Below are 24,659 nucleotides of genomic sequence, written 5' to 3'. Positions count from 1 at the left end.
TACTAGGAATCAAACCTGAGACCTCTCTCAATGAGAAACCAGTGCTCTAAACTGCTGAGCCATCTCTTCAGGCTGCCCCATCCCCAAAGCTTTCATACTGTCTAGCCACAGTAATTGACATTTGAAAAAAAAATCATTAAAAGTCCAGTCAGTATTTACCCTGATTATATTTTGAGAATTTTTTAAAAACCGTGGGCACTCTTTTTCTTTTAAGTTTGTATAACAATTTGTAAAATTTGAGTGTTTAAATTGAGCCACAGACTGGAGACATGACTTAGCGGTTAAGAACACTGACCGCTCTTCTTGAGGATGCAGATTCAATTTCCAGCACCTACATGGTGGCTCACACCTGTCTGAAACTCCAGTTCCAGGGCCTCTGATGCCCTTACACAGATATATATATATACAGGCAAAACAACAATGAACATTAAATAAAAATAAATAAAATTTAAAGATAATAAGTTATATTAATATAATGCATTAATATAACGATAAAAATAAAATTAAAATATGTTGAGCCAGGTGATAGTTGCACACACTTTTGCTCCCAACACTTGGGAGGCAGAGGCAGAGGCTTTAACAAAACACCATAGACCAGTGGCTTACAAACAACTCTTTTATTTATTTATTTATTTGTTTGTTTGTTTGTTTGTTTGTTTATTTATTTATTTATTTTTTTGGTTCTTTTTTTCGGAGCTGGGGACCGAACCCAGGGCCTTGCCCTTCCTAGGCAAGCGCTCTACCACTGAGCTAAATCCCCAACCCCAACTCTTTTATTTTATGTATATGAGTACACTGTAGCTATCTTTAGATACACCAGAAGAGGGCATCAGATCCTATTATGGATGGTTGTGAGCCACCATGTGGTTGCTGGGGATTGAACTCAGGACCCCTTTCAAAGAGCAGCCAGTGCTCTTAACTTCTGAGCCAACTCTCTAGCCCAAAAAACTCTTTTTTATCTTTTTTTTTTTTTAAAGATTTATTTTATTTATGTGAGTACACTGTCTCTGTCTTCAGACACACCAGAAGAGGGCATCAGATCTCATTACTGATGGTTGTAAACCTCCATGTGGTTGCTGGGATTTGAACTCAGGACCTTTGGAAGAGCAGCCGGTGCTCTTAACCACTGAGCCATCTCTCCAGCCCATAAAACTCTTTTTTAAAAGAAAAAAAATTATTTATTTAGTGTATACAAGTACACTGTAGCTGTCCTCAGACACACCAGAAGAGGGCATTGGATCCCATCACAGATGGTTGTGAGCCACCATGTGGGTACTGGGAACTGAACTCAGGACCTCTGGGAAAGCAGTCAGTGCTCTTAACCACTGAGCCATCTCTCCCCTCCCCCCCTTAAAAAAAAACAACTCTTATTTAGCATATGTTTGGAAGTTGAAAGTTCTCGATCAAGGCCCTTTTGAAAATAATATTCTTAGTCAACAAATCACCTCCAAATTGGCCCTACCTCCTATGCTATTATCTTGAGAATCTGGTTTTCCACCTATAAAGTTTGGGAGGATACAAATGAACCACAGATTGCTTCTTGAAACATTTTGTGAAAAGACTGGAGTCTCTTCTGGACAGTCCCCATGGCCAGGACAATGAAGTGTGTGTTGAACATTTTCTTTTATTAAGATGTATTTACTTATGTATTATATATAAGTACACTGTTTCTGTCTTCAGACACACCAGAAGAGGGCATCAGATGCCATTACAGATGGTTGTGATCCACCATGTGGTTGCTAGGATTTAAACTCAGGACCTCTGGAAGAGCAATCAGTGCTCCCAACCCCTGAGCCATGTTTCTACTGTGGTGTGACCCCTTTTTGAATGTGGCATGGTGCTCCCTTTAAATTTGTTTGTTGTTGTTTGGTTGGTTTTGGAGACAGGGTTTTCCTATATAGCCTCTGCTCCCTCTATAAAAGCAGGTTGGCCTTAAACTCAGAGATCTATCTGCAGGCCTCTATGCAGTCCTGGCTGTCTTGGAACTAGCTATGCAGAGCAGGCCGGCCTTGAACTTGGAGATCCTCCTGCTTTTGCTTCCTGAGTGCCAGGATATGAGATGTGCATCACCACACCAGAGTTTTAATTGTTAATTATGTGCATGTGTGGGTATGTGTGTGCACCACAGTAACCGTGGAGGCAAGGAATAGACCACATGGAGCTGGAGTTACTGGCATTTATTGAGCCATGGGATATGGATGGCTGCTTGAAACTTACTTTGTTAGAAATGTGAACCATTAAGCCTATCTCTACCATACCATCATGTTAGACTACCAAAAACATTTCACATGATAGAAATAAAAATACAGGTGCTTGCATATGCCTGTGATTCTAGCACATGGGATATGAGAAGGAGAGTCACGACTTCAAAGTCATCATCTTCAGCTACTCAGGGATACAATGAGAACTTGTCTTACATTTATCAAAATAAAGTTTATCATGGATGTAAAAGAGAAACATTTCCATTGTGGCTAACAGAATGGTTCCCTCGAATGAACAGTGAGAATGGCCTGACTGCCATCAACAAGGTGGTGACCTGAGAACATACCGCCAGCACTGCATAAGTGCATCTGGGAAGTGGGCTTCAAGAAACACGTTTCTCGGTACAAAAAGAAATCTGGAAACTTGAAGGGAGGATATAAGAATTCAGATGAGTGTATTGAGTTGATGTAAGAGCCAAGGAAACAAGCAACATTCCCCTCATGGTGTTAGCAGTGAGCTGTCACTAAAGAAGCTCTATGCCTTCGTAACCTGTGTCCCTGGAACCAAGTTAAAAAATCATACAGTCAATGTGGGTGGAAAGTAATGGCTGAAACTACTAAGAAAAATAGAGAAAAAATAAGATTTATCTCCTAGTGATGTTGATAGTTTTATTTTCACATTAAATCCCTAGTGATGGAACTCAGGAGGTCAGAGCATGGGCTGCTCTTCCAGACGACTGAGATTCAGTTCTCAACACATACATGGCAGCTCATACCCGTTTCTAAATCCTGCTGTAGGGGATTCAACATTCTCTTTTGGCCTCCGGGGCTCTGCACATGTGTTAATATATGCAGGCAAAACACCCATATATACAATAAAAACAAATGAATCTTGAGTTCAAATCCCTGGCACTCGTGTAAAAAGCCAAATATGGCTATACAAGTACATGTAACTTCATTGCTTTCCATGGGGAATGAGGCTTGGGGATGGAGTGGGGAATGAACAGGAGGCTCACTGGGACTTGCAGGCTGACAGCCTAGCTCCAGGTTCAGTGAGAGACCCTGTCTCAAAGGAGTGGAGGCAGAGTAACATTGTAAGACACCTGACATCTTTCTCTGGCTTCTGCATGAATGCATATGAATGCACACACGCTGCACACACACACACACACACACACACACACACACACACACACACACACACACACACACACACAAAACCACACAAAAGGTATTTTTAAAAATCTTTAATGATATATTATTTGCTGTTTTCCAACAAAGAGCTGGCTAGTTGGCACCAGAGATTAGATTAACAGTAAATCTAAGTAAATCATGTAAATTACAAATTTATAAAAAGATGGTATGACCTCACATAAGTTTTCGAACAACTGACAAAGTTGGAGTAAACTACAGCACAAAAATAATTGCCAATGATTCACCGATTAAGTACTTCCAAAGCAGACATGGGTGAGCTCTAGCAAGGGGGACCAGGGCTCTCATCACAGGGCAGGGTGTGAAGCAAAGCAAGCACGGGGCCGATCAGCTATAGCTGGTTATCCTACGGGACAAGCCCTAGTTGTAGAATTATAAATTTGTCTGCCGTTTTTTCTTTTCTTTGTGGGAGACGGGATTTTACTATATGCAGTCCTTGCTGGCCTTGAACTCTCGGAGATCTGCTTTGCCTCTGACTCTTGAGTGCTGAGATTAAAGATCCGGGCCACGGTGCCAGTTTTGATTGCCATTTTTCATCGAATAGAGTGGTATTTGATATGAGCAGTTGCAAAATGGACGAATCGTTTAGCCGAGGTCTGGTCATTTATAAGGCTTGGGTTTGACTGCTGAAGGAGTCCTCAGATCTGTTCACTTGTTTTAAGTAACTGTGTGTGCTTGTGCCACTGTATGTAATGGTAAAATTACCAAGAGGAGAAAGGGGCTGAAACAGAATATCACCTACTTTATAGAGTAATGTGATTATACAAAGAAAAAGGCAGACAGAAAAGCAAAATCCTTTGCTTTGCTTTTTAGGGTATGGTCTTGTTTTTGGTCTCACCATATAGCCTAAGTTAACCTTACATCAGTACAAGGTTACTGTACAGGATCCTTTTCCCTTAGTATCCTGACTGCTGAGATTATAAGCATTTGCTGCTAAGCCCAGCTCGAATGCCTCAATACAGGCCTTACATATCCTAGGCTCACATCCAATTCCCTACGTAGTAAAAGATAACCTTGAGCTTTTGATTTTCCTATCTGTACAGGCACAAAGTCTAGTTTATGAGGTGCTAGAGACCAGACTTTGCACATGCTCTACCAACTGACTATAAAGCTCCAGTCTTTTATTCCTCAACTTTTTTTTTTTTTAAAGACAAAGTTGATGTAGTCCTGGTATTTGCTATGTTACCAAGCTGGCATCAAACTCAGAGATCCTCCTGCCTCTGCCTCCTGAGTGCTGAGATTAAAGTATGTGACACTACACTGAGTCCCTGACACTTAACTCTTGAAATTAATACTTTTACTAGATCTTAATAAAGCAAAAGGTCCAAAGTTCAGGACACACTGTAGTCTAGTTAGCAGATGTTGCTTACGGGGACTGAAAAGCAGCTCTGAACACTTGGGATCACACTTAACACGCTCAATCTCCTAAGTGAATAACACTTAACACGCTGAATGTCCTAAGTGAATAACGTTTGTCTGTGGCAGACTCTTCCCTGTTACATTGAGAAATTATAAGAATGGGAAGCCAGGGAACCTGACCTGTGGGAGTCAGAGAGAATGGTAGGAACTCGGTTGTGCAAATGTATACATGACTAAACACTGCAGAAATAAACACACTAGTGTGCACATTAGTTAGTATCCAGGTGTTCCAGCTCTGGATGGACAAGGCCAGAAATGACAAGCTCACCCATTGTTCAGGTGCTGCTTGCTAGATGTTAGTCTCCACTGAAGGAGCCAGGGTTCCTTAGAGAAATGGTGGTTCTAGGATTGGGCAGGGAAGTAGAAAGTGGGTCTGAAGCATCTTAAAAGTGTTAAGGAGGGGTTGGGGATTTGGCTCAGTGGTAGAGCGCTTACCTAGGAAGCGCAAGGTCCTGGGTTCGGTCCCCAGCCCCGGAAAAAAAAGAAAAAAAAAAAGTGTTAAGGAGATTCTTAAAAGATGCTGTTGGAGCACAATGGCATAAAAGGTTATCTCAAAGAAACCCCAAGAACAGAGAGAGAGAAAGCTATTTGAGCAGTAAAATCCACTTTGCTATAAGCAGCCAAGTGAATAAATGCTGGCAGCTGTGTATGATAGTTTATATCTATAATACCAGAGGATGAGGAGGGGTAGAGGAAGAGGAAGGCTGTTTGCTCAAGTCCTGCCTATCCAGGACAGCTAGGCTATGGTTTCTAAAAACTTGTTTTAAGAATAGAAAGGAAAAAAGGAACAGATAGTCCCAGGTATAGTGGCACAGAGGCTGTTGCAGGTGGATTATTAATTCAAAGGTAGCCTAGGCTAAAGTGATTCCATCTCTAAAAAGATTCTGGGGGTAAAGTTATATATTTAACCTATTCATCCAGGCTAGGAAAAGTCTAGGATAACTAAGTGTGCATTAGTATAAAACCTAATACCTTCAATTGGGAAGATCGGGAGGAGTTCAAGGCCAGAGTAATTTATATGTGACCCTATCTGGAGAACACAAAAACAAAGAAAAAGCACACAGCAAACAGGCTATAACAGAATGTCTGAGTAGTTACACAGGAACTCCTTGCAGTGCTTACTTTTATATGAGCATGAACATCGGACTATACAGTTAACACTTCAGGTTATTTACAATTAAAGCACCTGACATACAAGCTTGATGACCTGAGTTTGATTCCTAGGATCAACATAAAGGTAGAAGTGACTCCGTGAAGTTGCCCTCTGATCTCCACATGCACACAGTAGCACCTGCGAGCCCACGTGATAAACATTTTAAATACAAACACAGGGCCATAGATGTAGCTTCATGATAGTGTTTGCCTTATAGGCATGAGGCTCTGGTTTGATTCCCCAGCACATAATTTACTATGGATGTGACATCTGCAATTCCCTCACCCAAGAGATGGGAGCTGGAGGAACAGAAATTCAAAGGGCTAAGCATGTAGTTCCTTGGTAGAGTGCTTGCCTTACATACTCGAGGCCCAAGTTTTAGCCCCTACACTACTACTACACACCGAAAATATCTAAGCCATCCTCACCTTAGCTATACATGGGGTTCAAGGACAGCCTGAGCTACATCAGATTCTCTCAAGAAATGGCTGGCAATAAAGTGCCTACCATTTGAGTATAAGGATCCAAATAAAGGACCCTCAGCACCCACACAAAGGCAAGCACTTGCCACCAAATGTAGAGCAATGAATTCTGGGACCTACATAGTGGAAAGAGAAGCACCTCCAATTTTCTCTGGGGTGCACATGTACACTGTGGCACATGTGTAGCGCCTCCTCCAAGTAAGTGTAATTTTAAATGAAAGCCAGGCATTTAGGAGACAGATGTAGGAAGATCTCTGTGAATTCCAGGCTGCTGGGAATACATGTATACATACATGTCAAAATTTTAAAAAAGATAGGGGGCTATAGAAATGGCTCAGTGATTATCTTGAAAAAGATCCATGTTCAGGTCACAACCATCTGTAATTCTAGTTCCAGGTAATTTTTTTTTCTGGCCTCCATGGGCACTACTTGTGTGTGTATGCATCCCACCCTCATCTTCACATAAAAGTAAAACCTTTTTTTTTTTTCTGGAGCTGGGGACCGAACCCAGGGCCTAGCAAGCGCTCTACCACTGAGCTAAATCCCCAACCCCTAAAAGTAAAATCTTAAACAAAGATAGGCATGGTCACTTTTATTTTTGGAGACAGGGTCTTTCTATGTAGCTTGGCTGGCCAGGAACTCCCTATGTAAACCAGGCTGGCTTCAAAGTCATGCAGCTGCACCTCCCTCTTGCTCCTGAGTGCTGGTCGGAAATCATGAGATTTGCACTTCAGCACACACACAGCTGCTCTCCACCTCTAACTCCAATTCCAAGAGACTTGATACCCTTTTTTGACCTCTTGCACATGTGTGGTGCACATAAATTCACTGGGGCTCAGACACATATACATAAAAAAGGTGGAGTGATTTCAAGGAGAACACCTAACATCTAACATCACTATCCGTGGCTCTCATAAGCATGCACACAGGTGCATAGGCATTCACATATTCAAACACAGGCACATACTCCTGCAAAACACATATAAACACACATACATGTAAATTATTTAGTTGTGCTAATCAGTTTTTCATTACTATGACAATATTATCTGAGATAATCAACTTTACAGGATAAGCATTATATGGTATCTCATGCATAAAGTTCTACACTCAAGAGGCTGAGGCAGGGGGATTGTTGGGGGATTGTTGTCAAGTTCAAAGCCAGTTTATAGCATGAGTTACTATATCACGAGAGTCATCCCTTTAAGAACAATTATTTTCGGCTGTTCTAGATTATTTTCTGGCTTTTCTTTGGTCCTGGAAACAGCAGGGTTCATTAAGGTGAAAGACCATGGCAGAGGAAGTTAACTTCACAGTTGCCAGGAATGGAAGAGGGATTATTAGCAAGATGGCTCATTGAGTAGACAATTGCTACAAGAATGAAGTTTGATTGCTAAAACCCACAGATGGAATACTTCTGACCTCCACACATATGCAGAGAACATTTGCAAATATATATACACACACCCAGTAAATAAACGTAAAAGGAAATTAATAGGAAGAGGGAAGGCTACGTGCTAATGTCTCCTTCAGGGATATCGTTCCAATGACCTAAATACTATCATAAGTTTCAACCTCCTAAAAGTTCTACCCACTCTGACAGTGGAATGTGTATTGTGTGGGTGCTCTGAGACAGAGCACCCTATGTATGTAGCCCTCACTGTCCTGGAACATGTCCTGTAGACCAGGCTGGGCTCACACACATTCAGAGATCCTCCTCCCTCTGCCTTCTGAATACTGGCATTAGTGGCCAAGCTTTCAGCACGCATGTTTTTGGTAGATACTCCAGATCTAAATTTTATAGCCATAACATTAAGCAATATAAAGAGAAGAGGTATAACGAACTGTGACTTTGTACAACTTGAATACAAACATTTATTTATCAAATCCAAATTTTAAAAACAAGGACTTGCAACACTGCCCAGACTCATTTTGAACTACAGAGTTCAAGTGATCCTCCCACACCAGACTCCTGAGTAGCTGGGATCACAGGAAGTATACATGCACCACTGGGCCCAGCAACAAAATCAACTTCTTATAAATCCACTAGAGAGCAAAGTCAATGCTTCTAAGTAAAGAACTGTAAGCCACTAAGGTCAAGGCCAGCCTGGACTCCACCCAGTAAGTATTGGATCAGCCAGAGCTACATAGCAGGCCCTAGAATCAAGAAACTCAAATCTAACATGTTACAACTATTTGGAAGTTTTCAATTTCTCAAAGTTGATTATGGTGATACTTGCTGGCAACCTCAGCATTTGGAAGGCTGTGGCAAGAGGACTGACACTTGCAGGGCAGCCTAATGACTGTTCTTCCCATTCTTAACCAAAGGTAAAAAAAGAGTTACCCTAAGTTGAATGTGGTGGAGCACACCTATACCTAATCCTAGCACTGGGGTTGCTGCAGCTTGAGGATCATGGCAAAACTAGGTGATGTAAAACACTTAGTGTTGAGTAAATAAATTAATTTTTTAATAAAAAAAATATATCACTAGGGACCAGAAAGATGGCTGGTCAATTAAGAGCTCTTCTAGAGGACTCTGGTTTTCTCAGCCCCCCAACACAGGTTGTTGCCAACCAACCCACCCTCTTCCAGTCTCTAAGGTAATGCTCATACATGGTACAAGACATGCTCGCAAGCAGAATACCTATACACAGTAACAGAATTGTAAAAGATTCTATAACTGAATTTTGGAAGGGGGAAGATATTCATGTAGAATAGTCCATAGAACCCAAGGAATAGACCAAGTCCTTCACAAACACTGCCCAACAGCACAGACAGAAGTATTCCAAGACTATACTGTGCCTTTCCTTGTTACATTATACTCAATTCCTCATTTGTTTTGTCTACTAAACTACTAGTTTGTTAAATGGAAAAGTAAATCAATATTCACCTGAGGGCCCTGCTGCAAGATAAAGACTGAGCAATGTAACACGATTAGAAGTTTCTGAATATACCTTGAACCACTGAATCTAATACTGAAGCCCATATAAGATTTAACACTTGATGCCTAAAGGCAGGATTACACCTTAGCCCAGGTGGTTTGGAAACCCCTTGCTCACAAAAGCCAAAACTTAAGACTCAGCTACCTGATGTGAAACCTGGGAGTCACCGCCACTCAAGTTGAAAGCTGAGAGGGCAATGTCAAAAGTCTGGGATAAGCTCAGATCCCCAAATTCTCATCAAAGACATAAAAAGCGAGGTGTGGTGGGATGCATTTGCAATACCAGCAGCACATAGCCTAATTGGAGAGTCCAGGTCCTAGTAAGGCCTCCCATCTTAAAGAAACAAGGTGGATAGCTTCCGAGGACCACTTACGGTTGTCCTCTACTCATGTGTATGTACATGCATTTGGACAAAACCGAAATAAATTAACATTAAGAGTCATGATGTGTTCTCCATTCTGCACGAAGCAAAAGTTCTAGCAGTCCAGTCCTTAAGAGTACTTTGCTTCTGGGGCTTGTCACCTATGTTCACCAACCTCTAGCCCTGAGACACTAGGGACAAGTTTCAAACCTCCATTTCTCAGCCACACTCCTCAAAATCCGGCCTCCAACCCACTGAAGCAGCCAAAACACTTTATCTTCTACCCCAACCCTTTTGGAAATTGGTTTTTGCCTCAGTTTGCATTAGCTATTATTATACAACTGTCTGCAGAGTCAAGAACAAAAGTATTCCAAATGAAGACTGCACATGTGCTAGACATTTGCCCTCCCTAAACAATACAACATACTTTGAAAAAGCCTGAGATTGTGCATAGATTCTAAGCCAACACTAGGCTACTTTACATGAAAATTTAGGGATCCTCAGATTTTGGTAATGCCAACTAGCGTCACCCAAGGATTGACTACACAAATAAGGAAGCACCTTTTTTTCCTTGTCAATATAACAAGACAGAAAAACATGAAGGAAACATCGCAGGTTCAAAGCTGAAGCCAGGTTTCTCTGATGAAGCATAAGGCAAAGGAGCAGTCCAGGAATTTATGGGTCACGTCTCCAGATTCCATTCAGCAGACCGCCCCATACCCCTCATCTACTTATGGTGCAGGCAAAATGCACAGGCAGTGCCAGCCCAAAGGACACTGCTGCTCTGTAAGCTTCCCACCTATCCAGTTAGAGTGAGGCATCAGAACAGTAGGGAAGGAGACAGGCCTAACCCACAGACTCCCAGGCACTAAATAACCTAAATGTCATACCAAGTACTAGCTACAGCCACAGAGACTCTAACAGCAGGATGGACCAGACAGCTCCAGTTCTACACACATTTCTATTTTATTATGGCAAAGGTGAAAATGCCACCTTCTCCACAACAGCAACCAGTAAAATTTATCCCAAAATAACTCAATAAAAAACAGGTCTGTTTCAGAATTTAAAAAAAAAAAAAAAAAAAAAAAAAAAAAAAACCTTTACATGAGTTTTTAGATCCTATTTAAAACAGGAAAAAAAAGAAACAAACAAAAACAAATCCACCATTGTCTGCACAGTCCAGTTGCCAACCCTCCCTCTAGGCGTCAAGACGAGGCTTCTGGGTCCTGTTACTTGTGCGGATTTGCTTGGTTGTTTAGCTGGTGTCCATCTGCAAGAGAGGGGGAAGGTTCACTAAGGAGGTCCCTGACTCCACTGGCTTTAAGAGGTTACCACAGTAGATCACTCAGCTCCACCCAGTCCTCTCTCTGAACCCAGGGACTCAACTTACCCTTGCATTGTAAGCATCCAGCTGTGCGTCCAACTCCTCTGCAGAAAGCTGCTGCTTTGAGTTCCTGCCGGTACCTCTACCTCTTCCCCGGCTGCCTCCACGTGTGCCTCTCCTGGTGCCGCCACCACCAAAACTGCCAGAACCACGGTTTCTTGTCATGCCGCCTCTGTTTATGCTAACAGAGGAAAACAGAACTCACTGTGAGCTATCTGGCAAGGCCTGTGGGTGGCACTATCAAAAACCAGAGGCCTTTCCCCATCTCCAAGAACCACAGAACTTACCTCTGTGCAGGTCTTCGTTGTGTATCAATCTGTGATGTGACAAGCTGGATGTTCATAGGGCGGCCTATGGTAAAAGAACACAAGAAGTCTTACTCCAGAGGCTCTGAAGCTGACCAAGAGGGCACCACACCCTGGTCTCCATGCAAGCTCTGGAAAGGGCCTCTGTGCGTCTCCAATGCCCCCAACAAGATAAATGGCCTGGAGAGCCTGGTGGGAAATGAAGTGCAATAGTAACCCCACCAACACCTCCTCACTCGTTCTCAGCTCAGGCTAGGAGGGCTGTTTGGTCAGGTGTTCAGGGTGCTCATGGGCAGACAGGTGTGGGTGACCTGACGGAAGAAGAACAGGTACCTTTGTCTTTACGACTACAGCCCCGCACTCAGGTTGTACTATGGCGGTTCTGAGAAGGCTTCACAGAAGTGAATCTTCCGGAAGGAGATCAAGGAGGGGAGGGATGTAGCTTGCTGGATGGGGGTTCACAAGAGGTTGGTCCAGATGTGTGGGGCAGCATGAGAGGTGGCAGAATGGAAGAGAGAGACAAAGGGGCAAATGCAAAGTGTCCTCAGCCACAGGGGCAGCCCATATTCCTACAGGGAGAGGTGCCAGCCCCAAACTCCACAAGCCCCACAGGCATCCAGGGCCCAGCCCCAGACTCACCATCCAAAGGGACACCATTGTACTGTTTCATAGCCTTCAGGGCATCTGCTTTCCGTTCAAAGTGTACATCTGCTGTCCCTAAACTTCGTCCAGAGCGATCATAGTGCACAGCAGCTTTTTTCAACGTTCCAAACTCGGCAAACAGTTCCTGCGAAGTGGAAAGAGTAAAAATTAGCAGAGCAATGAAGCCATTTTCCTTCTAGTAGCTTAGCAACACTTGCTATGAGCACTTGTGCTTGAAGTACTTTACTGACAGCCACTCAGGAAGGGGGCAAGGCAGTGCAATTAAGAGCTGAGGGAGGGGTTGGGGATTTAGCTCATTCAGTGGGAGAGCACTTGCCTAGCAAGCGCAAGGCCCTGGGTTCGGTCCACAGCTCCAAAAAAAAAAAAAAAAAAAAAAGAGCTGAGGGAAAGGATGTTCTATATCAAGAGAAACGGCAACTTTCACAAACACCGGGGTTCCTGTCCATTTTGGGACTGTGTAACTACACCATGACATAGGTGAGCGAAGACACAAAGCCCTGTCACAAGACAAAAGATTAAGAAACCTCTTTCACCAAGGGTACCTACAAGTTGCCTAATGGCTGTTTCACCAAACAGAAGAGGCCAAAACTAAAACTTTCCATAGAGCAGACAACTCAATTGATTTGGGAGCTGTGACCCAGCCCCTACCCCAAAGGCAGATTCTAGCTCACCTTTCCCTCTCCTCCTACTCAAGCCTGCTGCAAAGTCTGAAGTCAAATGCACCATGGAACCTGCCCTGACTTCAGGCAGCCTGGGAGGTGGAGAGGGAACCCACAGTGTGAGGCACTTCAGCTGTAGGCACATACTGGGGTGGGAAGTGGAGTTCACCAAAAGTTGTTTCCAGTGGATGCCAGAAACCACCTTAAAAAAAGTGTTGAGACACTGAGTACTCACTAGCCTTGTTTTTTCCTCCCATGGCAAGGCCAAATGGCTGAGCTCTGGGAAATGGTACATGGAAAGGCCCAGTACACCCGACCCAGCTCCAGCTATGTGGAAAACCATCTCCTAAAAAGTTGCCTTGTAACCAGAAAACTCTAAATGCCTTTGAAGTCCAGTTTAAAAAAAAAAAAAAAATCCAAGGGGTGGGGGGAGAAAAAAATATTTCAAAGGTATGGAGGACCACAAGCCCTGATGAGACCCAGAAAAGATCACCAGTTAAGATACAGGGATTCAGGCTGGAAAGCCCACAGAATGCTGTCGGGTATCTGGGGAAAGACCTTCCTTATCCAATCAGTTCACTATAATGGGCACAAGATCTGAGAAGCAAGCAGCTTCTGTCATATTGGAACCTCTGTTATGGCCAGTTTGTGTGGGTTAGAAACTGGAAGTTCTGGCAGAGGGCTGATGTTCATGGTTTGTACAGCAGAAAAGACTCATTTTTAGGGGTACACAGTTTAACTGCAGCCTGGCTTATCGGTCGTGTTCAATCAAACACAGGAGACACAACTGTTTCTGAGGCCAAGCCTCTCAGGGTGACAGCGGCTGGCCCTTGGGCAGCCTGGGGGAGGGCAGATTCCAATCCTTAAGTGATTCTGGACCACACGTCTGTGTGGGATGAGTATAGCGGACAGCTCCAGACTCCTACCTGAATATCAGCGTCTGACACTCCGAAATCCAGGTTTGACACAAGCAGCTTCCCACCCGTCTCCACGCCGGCTCCACCCCCGAAGCCGCTGTCGAATAGGTCGTGCTGCCACTTGTCGGGAAGTTGTTTCGGCTGAAGAAAAACCGTAAGGTCAGAGACTCCTGATCCTTCACCCAGGAGCCCTAAACACCTCAGCGACCCTCTCATGTCGGCCCGCGGCCAAGGTCGAGGAGCCCGGAGAGTACCCCAGATTCACCGCTCCACTGCGGCCGCCAAACTTTTCTCACAGCAGCCCCCGCCGCCATGAGGCTGGACCAGGACCGGACAAAGCCTCCCGGAAGATCCCGGCCTCAGGCCCGGCCTCGCCGCGCGGCCTCGCCCCCGCCCACCCCTTCGCTGCAGTTCCCGCGAGCCTCGCAGGGCGCTCTCCCGGTTCCGTCGTGCCGAGCGCCCCCCCGCCCCGGTCCGTGCCGCACGTCCCCGTACTCACTCTGCTGTATGGTGCCGGTCGGTTCCTGCCGCCGCCGCCTGCGGCGCCGCGGGCGATGGCGGGCCGGTTCCTCATAGGCCCGCCGCCTCGATTCACCCGCGCGGCGGCCTGCACTGCGCCGCCGCGGCCGCCCTGGGAGCCGGCCCTGCCGCGACCCCGGCCCCCGCCGCGGCCTCCTCGCTGGCTCCGGTTCAGCTTAATGATGTCGTCCAAAGACATGTCCATTTTGTCGGCCATGGCGGGCGCGGATTCGGGCCTCGTATCGAGCCCGCGCGTCAGCACGCTGTAGCGTCACTTCCTGCGCCTCCCTCTGCGTTCCGGCGTCCCGGGTCTGAGGCGCCTACTGATTGGTCTCGGCGCGCGCGGACCAGAAGAGCGCTTACGTACAGTTCTCTTAGGCGGCTGGCGCTCCTTCTGAGGAGCCAGACGCGGCACGGTCGTTTTTATACCTTCCCGCGCGGAGGCAACGGAAGGGCGGGGCGCCTCGTGATTAGGTGGTGAAGGTGCGAGGGCGAGGAGGGGGCGGGGCCTGCTTGCACCTCCCCCGGAGGCCGGAAGACCCTCAGCGTCGCCTGGGTGCCACGCAGTGAGCGCTCCCCTTCTCCGGAGTCCCCTCAGGTGCGATTCCAATGGGTCCGGGCGGGTCCGTGGGTCCGATTTGGGTTTTGTTTGTTCGAAGGCTGTCTCCTAAGGAGCTGGCGTCTGCAATCCAGCTGTAACTTCGAGGATTAGTGACTGTCACTCTTCCAATTCCTTTTAAAAGCGAGGCCCTGGTTAGGGAAAACCAATATGTTTTTCGTGGGTGCAGAGGTTTTGTTTGTTTTTGTTTCCTGTTTGGCTGAATTCAGTGAGATCTGCTTTTGCCCCCGGATTAAAGACCTGGGTCAGATTTTTATAGACATTCTTGAACGTGGCAAAACAAACTCGGAAGCGAGCTATTGCTTCCAGAGGCTCTTCTTGCCTTCTTTACAGACAGATACGTGCTTTTTTTTTTTAAAATTTGGAGTACACGACTTTAATGCTCAGGTGCTGTAGTGTTACATACTAATAGGTACGTAATCCTCTTCCCTCAGGTCACAGACTCTGCTGTCATGAAGGTGAAAATTAAGTGTTGGAATGGTGTGGCCACTTGGCTCTGGGTAGCCAATGATGAGAACTGCGGCATCTGCAGGATGGCGTTCAATGGCTGCTGTCCAGACTGTAAGTGGCTCTGTGCTCGAAGAACTTCGGGGCTGCCCTACTAGCCTTGAAAAACCCTCTCTGAGTTTTGAGTTCAGCCTGGTCAACAGTGCAAGTTTCAGGATAGCTAGGGCTACCCAGAAAAACCCTGTCTTAATAAAAGACCAGAAAAAACAAAAACAAAACCGTGGGTTTTAGCTTCCATTTCCTGAAGGAAAGTTGGCAGAAGAGAAGCAGAATACTTCAAGCCCACGTTTGTCTAAAGATCCCATCCAGCATGGTCGCAAATACCTGTTATGTCAGCATTTGAGAAGCAGAAACGGAGACGGGTGGATCTCTGAGTTACAGGCCAGTCAGAGCTACACAGTGAGACTCTGTTGCAAAAACAGAGAGTCAATCAAACAAAAACACTTTTGTTTTAGCCAAGGCATGGTGACACAGACCACAGATCATAACAGCACTTAGGAGAGACAAGGGCAAGAGGATCTTGAGGTTTAAGTCTGCCTAGTTTACATAGTGAAGGTCTGTCATTCCCTTAACCTCTCAGAGTAGTACTTTCAGTTTGTATTTTCTCAAAATAAGGCAGAACAAATTAGGATACCCCTGCCAAGCAAATTGAAGTCCAGACAGTGATTATCATATTGTCATGTTGGCTGGGCTTTTGTGCTTAGGAATTGTAAACTTTAAATAGATGCTTATAAACTGTAAACACACTTAAGCCAGGTCTTACTGCTATGGCATCCCCCGTCCAACATCTGCTCCCTAATGTCTTATTATTGGGGTCTGGGCCACATGCAGCACCTCACTATTGTTGGTCTCTTATCATCTTTGATCTAAAGAGCCTCATCTTACTCTGCTTCTGTTTTGAAGGTGCTTGAGTTTTATGATTTATTGTTTTGCAGAGTGCAAAAGGTCTCTCACGCTTTTTGTTTGCATGGCTCTATGTTCCTGGTACATTATATGAAGCAGAAGTGTTTGCGTTGAGATAAAAACACATTTATCTTTTGAGACAGGATCTCATATAGCCCTGGCTGGTCTGAAACTCCCTATGTAAACCAGGTTGGTCTCAAAGTCACAGAGATCTTCCTGCCTTTGACTCCTGAGCCTTGGGAATAAGGGTGTCCGCTATAGTGAGAATTTTGCTTTCTTTAAAACCACAGAAATACTATATTAACGATGCGTTTTTGTTTTAATCCACGTGCGGGACCGGGGGCGGCCTCCAGTGCTTCGCAGCAGCAGAGAGGTTTGCAGAGAGTTTCTGAGGGAATTTTCAGAGGATAAATACATGGCAGAACCCAGATACGGGCTAGTGTGGTTTGTGGGGATTTGTTAAGTAGTCTAGCACAAAGAAGAAACAGGAATTTAAGAGAAAGATTAGATACCCTGACTGTGAAGACCAGACTTGCTCCAAAGAACTCCAGTCAGCAGGAACAATATAGTCACACAACACCCCCTTCCTCTCTTTATCCTTTTTTCTCTCCTACCTAGAGTTGGGGGGTTGAAAGGGTGAAGAAAGAAAAACCTACAAAATAGCAAAACGTCTGGCTATACAATACTACCATGCCTAGCTTGAAACTAAATTTGATCAGCCAAGATTTAATCACCTGGATCAGCCAAGATTTAATCATCTGGATCAGCCAAGATTTAATCGTCTTGATGTAATCAAAGAGGTGTGAGTCTCTTAAGTTCTTGATTTTTCCGGTTTAAGTTTTGTCTGTATCACTTGTGATTAGTAACTAAGCACACAAGAGTTTTTATTTTGGGAAAAACAAATCTAGACGTTGTCTTTGTTTTTGTTTTTGTTTTGTTTTCTGAGACAGGGTCTCTCTATGTAGCCCTGGCTATCCTGGAACTCCACTCTGTTGACTAGGTTGGCCTTGAACTCACAGAGATCTGCCTGCCTCTACTTACTGAGTGCTGGGATTAAAGGCCTCCTCATGCCTGGACTACGTAGTGAGTTCCAGCGAGGGCTACATAGTGAGATACATATCCCTTTAAAAAAAAAAAAAAAACAAAACAAAAAAAACAAACTACCAAAATCACCTGTAAGGATTCTCATGGTTTGAATACACTTGGCCCAGGGAATGGCACTGTGTGGCCTTGTTGGAATAGGTGTGTCACTGTGGGTTCGGTTGTTTAAACCCCAGTCCTAGCTACCAGAAATTCAATATAATAGCAGCCTTCAGATGAAGATGTAGAATTCTCACTGCCTCCTGCACCATCCCTACCTGGATGCTGCCCTGTTCCCGCCTTGCTGATAAGGAACTGAACCTCTGAACCTGTAAGCTAGTTCCAATTAAGTGTTGTCCTTGTAAGAGTTGCCTTGGTCATGGTGTCTGTTCACAGCAGTAAAACCCTAACTAAGGCAGAAGTTGGTACCATGGACTGGGATATTGCTGTGATAGGCTTGACTGTACTTTTGTTAAGAAGAATGTGGATTTGGGGACTTTGATTTGTAAAGCATTGGAATGCTATAAGGGGGGCTTAATGGGCTATCCCAGAAGGAATATGGAAGACTTTGTTGCAGTGGCTTGAGCTGTGCTGATCTAGACCAAGAAGTTTCGGTGGAGAAGAATTTTGACTTAGAGGTTGTTTTTGTGGTATTTTGGTAAAGAATGTGGCTGCTTTTTGTTCTTGTCTGAAGAGTCTGCTTGAGGCTAAGGTGAAGACATTTAGATTAATTGCTTTGGAAAAGGAAGTCTTTAAGTACCTGGTGTAAATTCTGTTGTGTGGTCACTCTTATGAAGAGCATTCTAATGAGAAAGGAAAAATACAAAATGTATGGTTCAGTATTAAAGGGACACCAGGAAGTGAAATGGAACTGAATCCTGTGTGCGAGGATGTTAAATTGAATTAAGGGAATAGCAACCTTGGGGCAGGATCCCACCCAGCTAAGTTTGGATCCAAGCATGGAGGCACACACCTTTAATTCCGGGAGGCAATAGCCAAACAGGTCTCTAAGTTCAAGGCCAGCCTGAGACAAAGCAGGTTTTAGATGAAGAAAAGTTTAAATCCAGACATGGTGGTACAAACCTTTAATCCCTGTATTATAGGAGACAGAGCCATGCAGATCTCTGTGTTCAAAGTCAATCAACAGAGCAAGATCCTGCACAGCCAAGCTTAGGCAGACAGGGAGTTGGAAAAAAAAGACAAGACAAAACTGATAGTAGAATAAGGGAGCCATGTTCCAGCCCCAGCAAGCAGCAGAATTCGGCAGCTTCAGCCATGTGTCTCTGGCTTTATAGTCAAGAGGAGAAGGAGACTACTGGGACAATTGATTCTGGTCAGCTGGAGCTAAGAAGTTGGTGGTGATTAAAGAGAGACCAGCATCTCTGAGGTAAAATCTTCTGGGAAGTGTTTTCTGAGAACACAAGAAAGTGTGTTCCAGAGGTAGCCAAGGTTGTACCTCGTGCTGCGGCTGTACTTGGTAATGTGTGAGGGTCATGCAGGTGGCACTGGTTTTGAAGTCATGAAGGGATCATGGAGAGCAGCTGAGGCTCAGCACTGTGAGAGGCCAAGGAAGGCCATTGGGGAAGGTGCAGCCTCAGTTACAGTTGATGGCCCGGGACTGAAGGGGTCATGCAAATGGTCTGAGGCTTGGCACCAAGAAGAGAACCCATGAGAGGAAGACCCCAGTGCATTGGAGATGCCGGTACCATGGGATGATCGCCAAGAACAGCAGCAGCAGTGGAGTGGATCAACCTGAGCTTAGAGTGCTACAGAGGACAGAGCTGGAGAAGTGATGCCAGCCCTTTGAAGGAACCCAGAAGATCATGTGTGGATCCCAGATATTGAAACAAGAACTGTAACATTGACATTGCCTTGGAGACCCCAAGATGTTAGAGATGCCAGTGCTGTGGGCTATCTGCTGAGGAAAGCTGCTAACAGGGAGTGGAACCAGCCCAGGAGAAAGAAGTTTCTTTCTTTTTCTTTTCTTTTCTTTTTTTCGGAGTTGGGGACCAAACCCAGGGCTTGCTAGGCAAACACTCTACCACTGAGCTAAATCCCCAACCCCAGGAAGAAGTTTCTTAAAGTGAACAAAGATGTAAAAGGAGTTGAAGATCTGAAGACTGCTTTGACATCAGACATGGAGACGCAGAGTTTGGAGTTTGCCCAGCTGGTTTCCTGTCTTGCTTTGGGGATTACAGTTAAATGATTGGATGAATCTCAGAAGAGACTTTGAACTTTGTACTTTTAACATTTTTGACACTGCTATAGAATATGGGGACTTTGGGAATTGGACTAAATGTATTTTTTTTAATTGTGTTATGGCTAGATATGCCTCCCCCCCCATAGATTCATGTGTTTGAATAAGCCTATGGAGACCAGGGAGTAGAATGTGATGGTTTGAATATGCTTGGCCGAGGAAGTGGTACTATTTGAAGGTGTGGCCTTGTTGGAGTAGGTGTGTCACTGTAGATGTGGGCTTTGAGACCCTCATACTAGCTGTCTGGAAGCCAGTATTCTGCCAGCAGTCTTTAGATGAAGATGTAGAACTCTCAGCTCCTCCTACCCGGTGCCTGTCTGGATGCTGCCATGTTCCCGCCTTGATGATAATGGACTGAACCTCTGAACCTGTAAGCCAGCCCACAATTAATTGTTCTTAGAAGAGTTGCTTTGGTCATGGTGTCTGTTTACAGCAGTAAAGTCCTAACTAAGGCAAGGATGTTCTGTTTCTTTTACGTCATGGAAGCTGCTTCCAAAGTGAGGATCAGCCATAGTGCCTTCACTAATGTGTTGAGCTCAGAGACCTTCACCTGGGTCTAAAAATGTGTGAGAAATGTTTCATTTGTTTTGCTGATCTGCTGTTGGACCTTCTATCCCAGCTTTCTGTGCTGTGAGTTGCTGTTGTTATTAAAAGGACCTGATTACCTGAAGTTTGATATCTCCTACCACAAAGAAAGCCAGGGCTACATACTAAGACTCTGTCTCCAAAACAAAACAAAAACAACAACAAACAAACAAAGAAGCAAAAAATGAACCATAGGAGTGTAAGAGTCAGAGGAAAGTACCTGTCACTCAATGACACTAGACTGTTAACTCTGTGAACAGTTTCCAGGAAGGTTTACAGCAACTCACTTTCAGGCAAAGAGTGGATGTTGAGTCTATACATTGAAGGTAGCTTTGCTGATCCCAGGGTAAACCATTCCTACCTGAGCATAAATGATTTCATACATGGGCTATGGAACCCAGCTAGGTCTGTGACAAAAGGGATGTCCAGAAAGCATCTTAGGTGGCTGCGCATTTAGTGTCTCGCGTGTTGCAGAAGACTTGGGCTGTGCAGAGTGGGAAACTTAGTCCGTCCAACTCATGGATGTTAAATTAGAGGGGGTCAATTTTAATGTGACAGTGTTTGACAGTTCCAGTGTGTTTTCTAGATGCATTCTATAGCACTAGCTTTCTCACAGAGTAAATCCTGTGAAAATTAAGTTACGAAGATCATAATAAATCTGTTCTAGGACCCTGGGGGCTTTAGGGCACAACAGTCTTACGAAGAGGTTTTTAATTAAAAGTAATTCCATCAAGGCACTAGCAAGTCCTTGCATGAGTCACCCTCAGCGCAGCAGCTCACTCATGGATGACTCCAGCTTGCTGCCTGCAGGGACATCTTGAGAACAAGATGGTATCTTCCTCCTCGTGATTACTCACACAGGGGCCAGCTCAGTAACCCCTGTCGGTGAGCTAGTGGGGTCCACGTCTAACTGGAAGAGAGTGTCTTCAAGCAGAGTTCTGCTGAAGTTAGCAGCCACCAGTGGTGGCTTTAATCCCTGCACTCAGCCAGCCTGGTCTACAGAGTAAGTTCCACCAGCTTGCCTAGAGAAACCTTGTCTTTAAAACAAACAAGGAAGGAAGGAAGGAAGAAAGAAGGGGAAAAAAAAGAAAGGAAGGAAGGAAGAGGCTTGGTAGACAGATATGAAAGACACAGCACTGGTGCCCCCAGGGTGGACTGGGTGCCGTGAGGCTCAACTGATGTGGGGCAGATGCTCTGAGCGCTACGTTCTTCAGTGGGGTTTTCTAGGCTCTGGAAGACAGGAATGTTTGTTTTTAAACAGGCTCTCATTTCTCTTGAATCCTCTTGCCTCCACCTCCCTTCCTGAGTGCTGGGATTATCCTCTTAGGTAAGGCTTGGGGAGAATGCAGGGCGTTGGACATTCTGAACAACCCTTCTACTGGTGAAGCTACATTTCTCATAAACACGCCCCCCCCATGTTTGTTTTTAAATTTTACTTTAAAAAGGCTTATCTTTTTTTTTTTTCTGGAGCTGGGGACCGAACCCAGGGCCTTGCGCTTGTTAGGCAAGCGCTCTACCACTGAGCTAAATCTCCAACCCGGCTTATCTATTTTTATTTTACATGTTTCGCCTGAGTGTATGTCTGTACCACATGCGTGCAGTGCCTGGGGGAACCGAAAGAGGGTGTCAGATCTGCTAGGATTGGAGTACAAATGGCTGTGAGCTGTCATGCGGAGGCTGGGAAGTGAACCCTGGGTTCTGGGCGAGATCAGCAAGTGCCCTTAACTCTGCAGCCCCTGTTAGTTCTGATTATGACAGTCCATCTCAGCTTGGACTTAATCCACAGAGGAAGCCTCTCCAGGCCTGTAGAGTGCCTGTGGCCTGGGGCCCTGGCTTTGGATGGAAGTAGGAGTTGAGGGTTCAGGTAAAGAAGAGAAGGTTAACAGATGCTGATGAGTCCCACTAGTAACTGTCCCAGAAACACCGATGTCCCCAAGGTCTGCAGTGCAGTACATCTTTGATGTCTAGGAAAGGAGCTTTCTAAGTTCCAGGATGTCTGCAATGAAGACAGAGTTCTCCACTCAGGCTGTGGCTTTTCAGCTCTTCAGCACTTTGGTCATTAATGCTGCCTTTCCGTAGAAAGGTGTGAGAGAGGGACCGGAAACCAGTGGGCTGGGCTGGGCTGGGTCTCCCCTCTGAGGACACTTTACTTGCCTCAGAGGGAGTCACTGCAGGTTTTTTATGCGCGGGCCATGTCTGGGGATAATTGGGTAGCACTCCTACTCTTTGTCTCTTCTGATGTGGGAGGCCTGAGAGGCTCTCTGCCTGCGGACTAGAGCTGTTTACTAATGTCCCAGAGGCCTGCCTGGCTTGTCACATGCTCTGTGTGTCTTCTTCCTAAGGCCTGTCTGTCTCCCCTTCTTGCAGGTAAGGTGCCTGGTGACGACTGTCCCCTGGTGTGGGGGCAGTGCTCTCACTGCTTCCATATGCACTGCATCCTCAAGTGGCTGAACGCACAGCAGGTGCAGCAGCACTGCCCCATGTGTCGACAGGAGTGGAAGTTCAAAGAGTGAAGCCTGCCCTGCCCACTCCCTTCTCCCAGCGCTGTGCCAGGCTCAGCCCCACCCTTCCCTTCCCCAGATAGGGCATCCCGAGTCCCCTCCACACAGCTCAGGGGTGCCTAGGGACCCCATTCTGTGCTGGGGACAAGGATGCTTTCTGTTTGGCTGAGACGAGGTGGAAACAAGGACTGGAGCTTTGCTGGGTGTTTTGTTTTTCCCATCACATTGACACTTTTATTAAATAAGTAAAACTCATTAAAGTTCTGAACCGCTGGAGGCCTCTGCTTGCCTGTTTTCCCTGACATATTGATGCAGCTGCAGCATGTTTTGCTGTGAACACACTCATAAATAAACAGTTTGGTAAAGTATCGGCCAAGACCTTCATCATAATCTGAGTCACAGCTCCGACAGGAAGAGTGGAAGAGACTCGGGCAGGGCCAAGCTGGGCAAAGACTTTAGGGTGTGTTTGTGTCAAGGGCCTAGCAGCCAGCACATAGCCCACCAGCTGCCCTAGTCTTTTGGGAGTCCCAGGATCTCTTCCCATCCTACCCCTAGCTAAGCAAAGCTGGATGCTGCTCCTCCAGAGCCACTGTGGTTAGAGGAAGAGATAGCTAAGCAGGCACTGGCCATGCCCAGATGACCTTGGAAGACTACTTCAGCAAGCTCTTGAGTCTCTTGCCTCTTCTTCAGGCTGAAGGCAGAGCTGGTGTAGGAGGATGTGGGTCCTCTGGTGTCTTAGGGAAGGATAGCCATTTGGAAACTCCTTTATTCCCATGGCGGTTGGGGGGTGGGGGGGATTATCAGCCATTGGGAAAACAGTAGCCCAGCCCTAGTGTGCTAAGCTCCTGGGTAGAGACCAATTTCTGCTGGTATCCGGGAGTCGTGGCCAGCTCCCCACCTTGTCTTCACTGACCATTCCCAGTAACACCTTCACACTCCCTGTGAGCTCTACAGCCTGGGGAGTAGACCACCATGGCTGGTCCCACCCATCTGTGTCATCATCATGTTTGTTGGCTACAAGACTCCCTGCCACCTCTGTGTGGTGTCCTTGGGGTACCTGAAGCAGACCCGTGCTGCTGGGAAACGACAACTTCATGTCACTCGGCTATCTAGAGCATGCTGGTCTGGAGCTGGCACCAGCTATCAGGAGTGAAGAAGGCCACTTCATGGTGTAACTCAGCCTAAGGATCGCGGAGCGCTGCAGAGGGAGCCTAGATTTGTGGATTTGGAGCTGCTTGGGCGGGCAGGTGTGGTCTGTCCTAGCTTGGTCAGCTTGTTTCTTCTATCTCCAGTCTGCCCACCCCCTTGGAGTGTCCTCCATGCCTTTTCTAGGAACCTTCTATGAGGGCTTCACCATTCCGGGCCATCCTCTCTGAAGCAACTTCCTGTGCAGCAGGAAGCACTCACTCCTGACATCCTTATGCTCCCAGGTTCCTCCGCTCCCCTCAGAGTCCCTCATGGCCACACACGTCACTTATTCTGGGTTCCTTAGCACCCAGATTCTCTATGATGTGTTCATGTTGTCAGCAGCTCCTGGTCCCAGGGTCAACTCCACCTGCTTCCTCCAAAAAAGTCAGGACACCTGATAGACCAGCTATAGCTTGTGCTCACCCTGAGCCCCTTTCCCAGACAGGAACAGAAGGCCTTGTAGGAAGCTTACACCATTGGCCTCAGGAGGCTTTCTCCATGCTGTCTTTCTAATCTACCTGTGCCTGCCCTGCGTTGCCAGAGACTGTGGTATCCCTGTTCTGCTCCCACCCCCATCCTCACACATGTCTTACATGTTACCCTCTTATGTCCAGTATTTAACGATTGTTTGCTAAGTGGTTTCCTAGGCCACAACCCCGTGGGCAGGGCAGTACCTTGCTCCTGGGGTCTGGAGTTGCTTGCCCAGGTTTTTCTGAAGGTTGGGGCCTGAGCTTGATACTTCTCAGAAAGGACAAGCCAAGTAGCAGAATCTCCAGTCAAGGAAATGAAACAAAATAACCCC

General features: G+C 45.9%; 2 protein-coding genes across 3 annotated transcripts; one reads left to right on the top strand and one right to left on the bottom strand.

Annotated features, from left to right (window-relative positions):
• Positions 1–10,712: 10,712 nt before the first annotated feature.
• Alyref (Aly/REF export factor) lies at positions 10,713–14,498 on the bottom strand. The gene is made up of 6 exons (XM_032912205.1): positions 14,198–14,498; positions 13,708–13,839; positions 12,099–12,246; positions 11,442–11,505; positions 11,161–11,335; positions 10,713–11,040 (listed from the first exon to the last, which is right to left on the bottom strand). Exons 1-6 carry the CDS (start codon positions 14,432–14,434, stop codon positions 11,026–11,028), a joined length of 771 nt encoding a protein of 256 aa, XP_032768096.1. The 5' UTR covers positions 14,435–14,498; the 3' UTR covers positions 10,713–11,025.
• A 102-nt stretch (positions 14,499–14,600) lies between these two features.
• Positions 14,601–23,039, top strand: Anapc11 (anaphase promoting complex subunit 11). 2 transcript variants are annotated; one of them, XM_032912206.1, is made up of 3 exons: positions 14,601–14,815; positions 15,271–15,397; positions 22,536–23,039. In XM_032912206.1, exons 2-3 carry the CDS (start codon positions 15,289–15,291, stop codon positions 22,679–22,681), a joined length of 255 nt encoding a protein of 84 aa, XP_032768097.1. In that variant the 5' UTR covers positions 14,601–14,815; positions 15,271–15,288; the 3' UTR covers positions 22,682–23,039. The 2 variants fall into 2 exon arrangements, with proteins under 2 accessions (XP_032768097.1, XP_032768098.1); XM_032912207.1 differs by lacking the exon at positions 14,601–14,815 and adding an exon at positions 14,862–14,970.
• Positions 23,040–24,659: the final 1,620 nt, after the last annotated feature.

The sequence above is a fragment of the Rattus rattus genome, chromosome 9 (assembly GCF_011064425.1).
Source record: "Rattus rattus isolate New Zealand chromosome 9, Rrattus_CSIRO_v1, whole genome shotgun sequence".
Classification (NCBI taxonomy): Eukaryota; Metazoa; Chordata; class Mammalia; order Rodentia; family Muridae; genus Rattus; species Rattus rattus.
The sequence above is the reverse complement of the archived record's forward strand: the minus strand, read 5'-3'. Positions and strand labels throughout refer to the sequence as shown.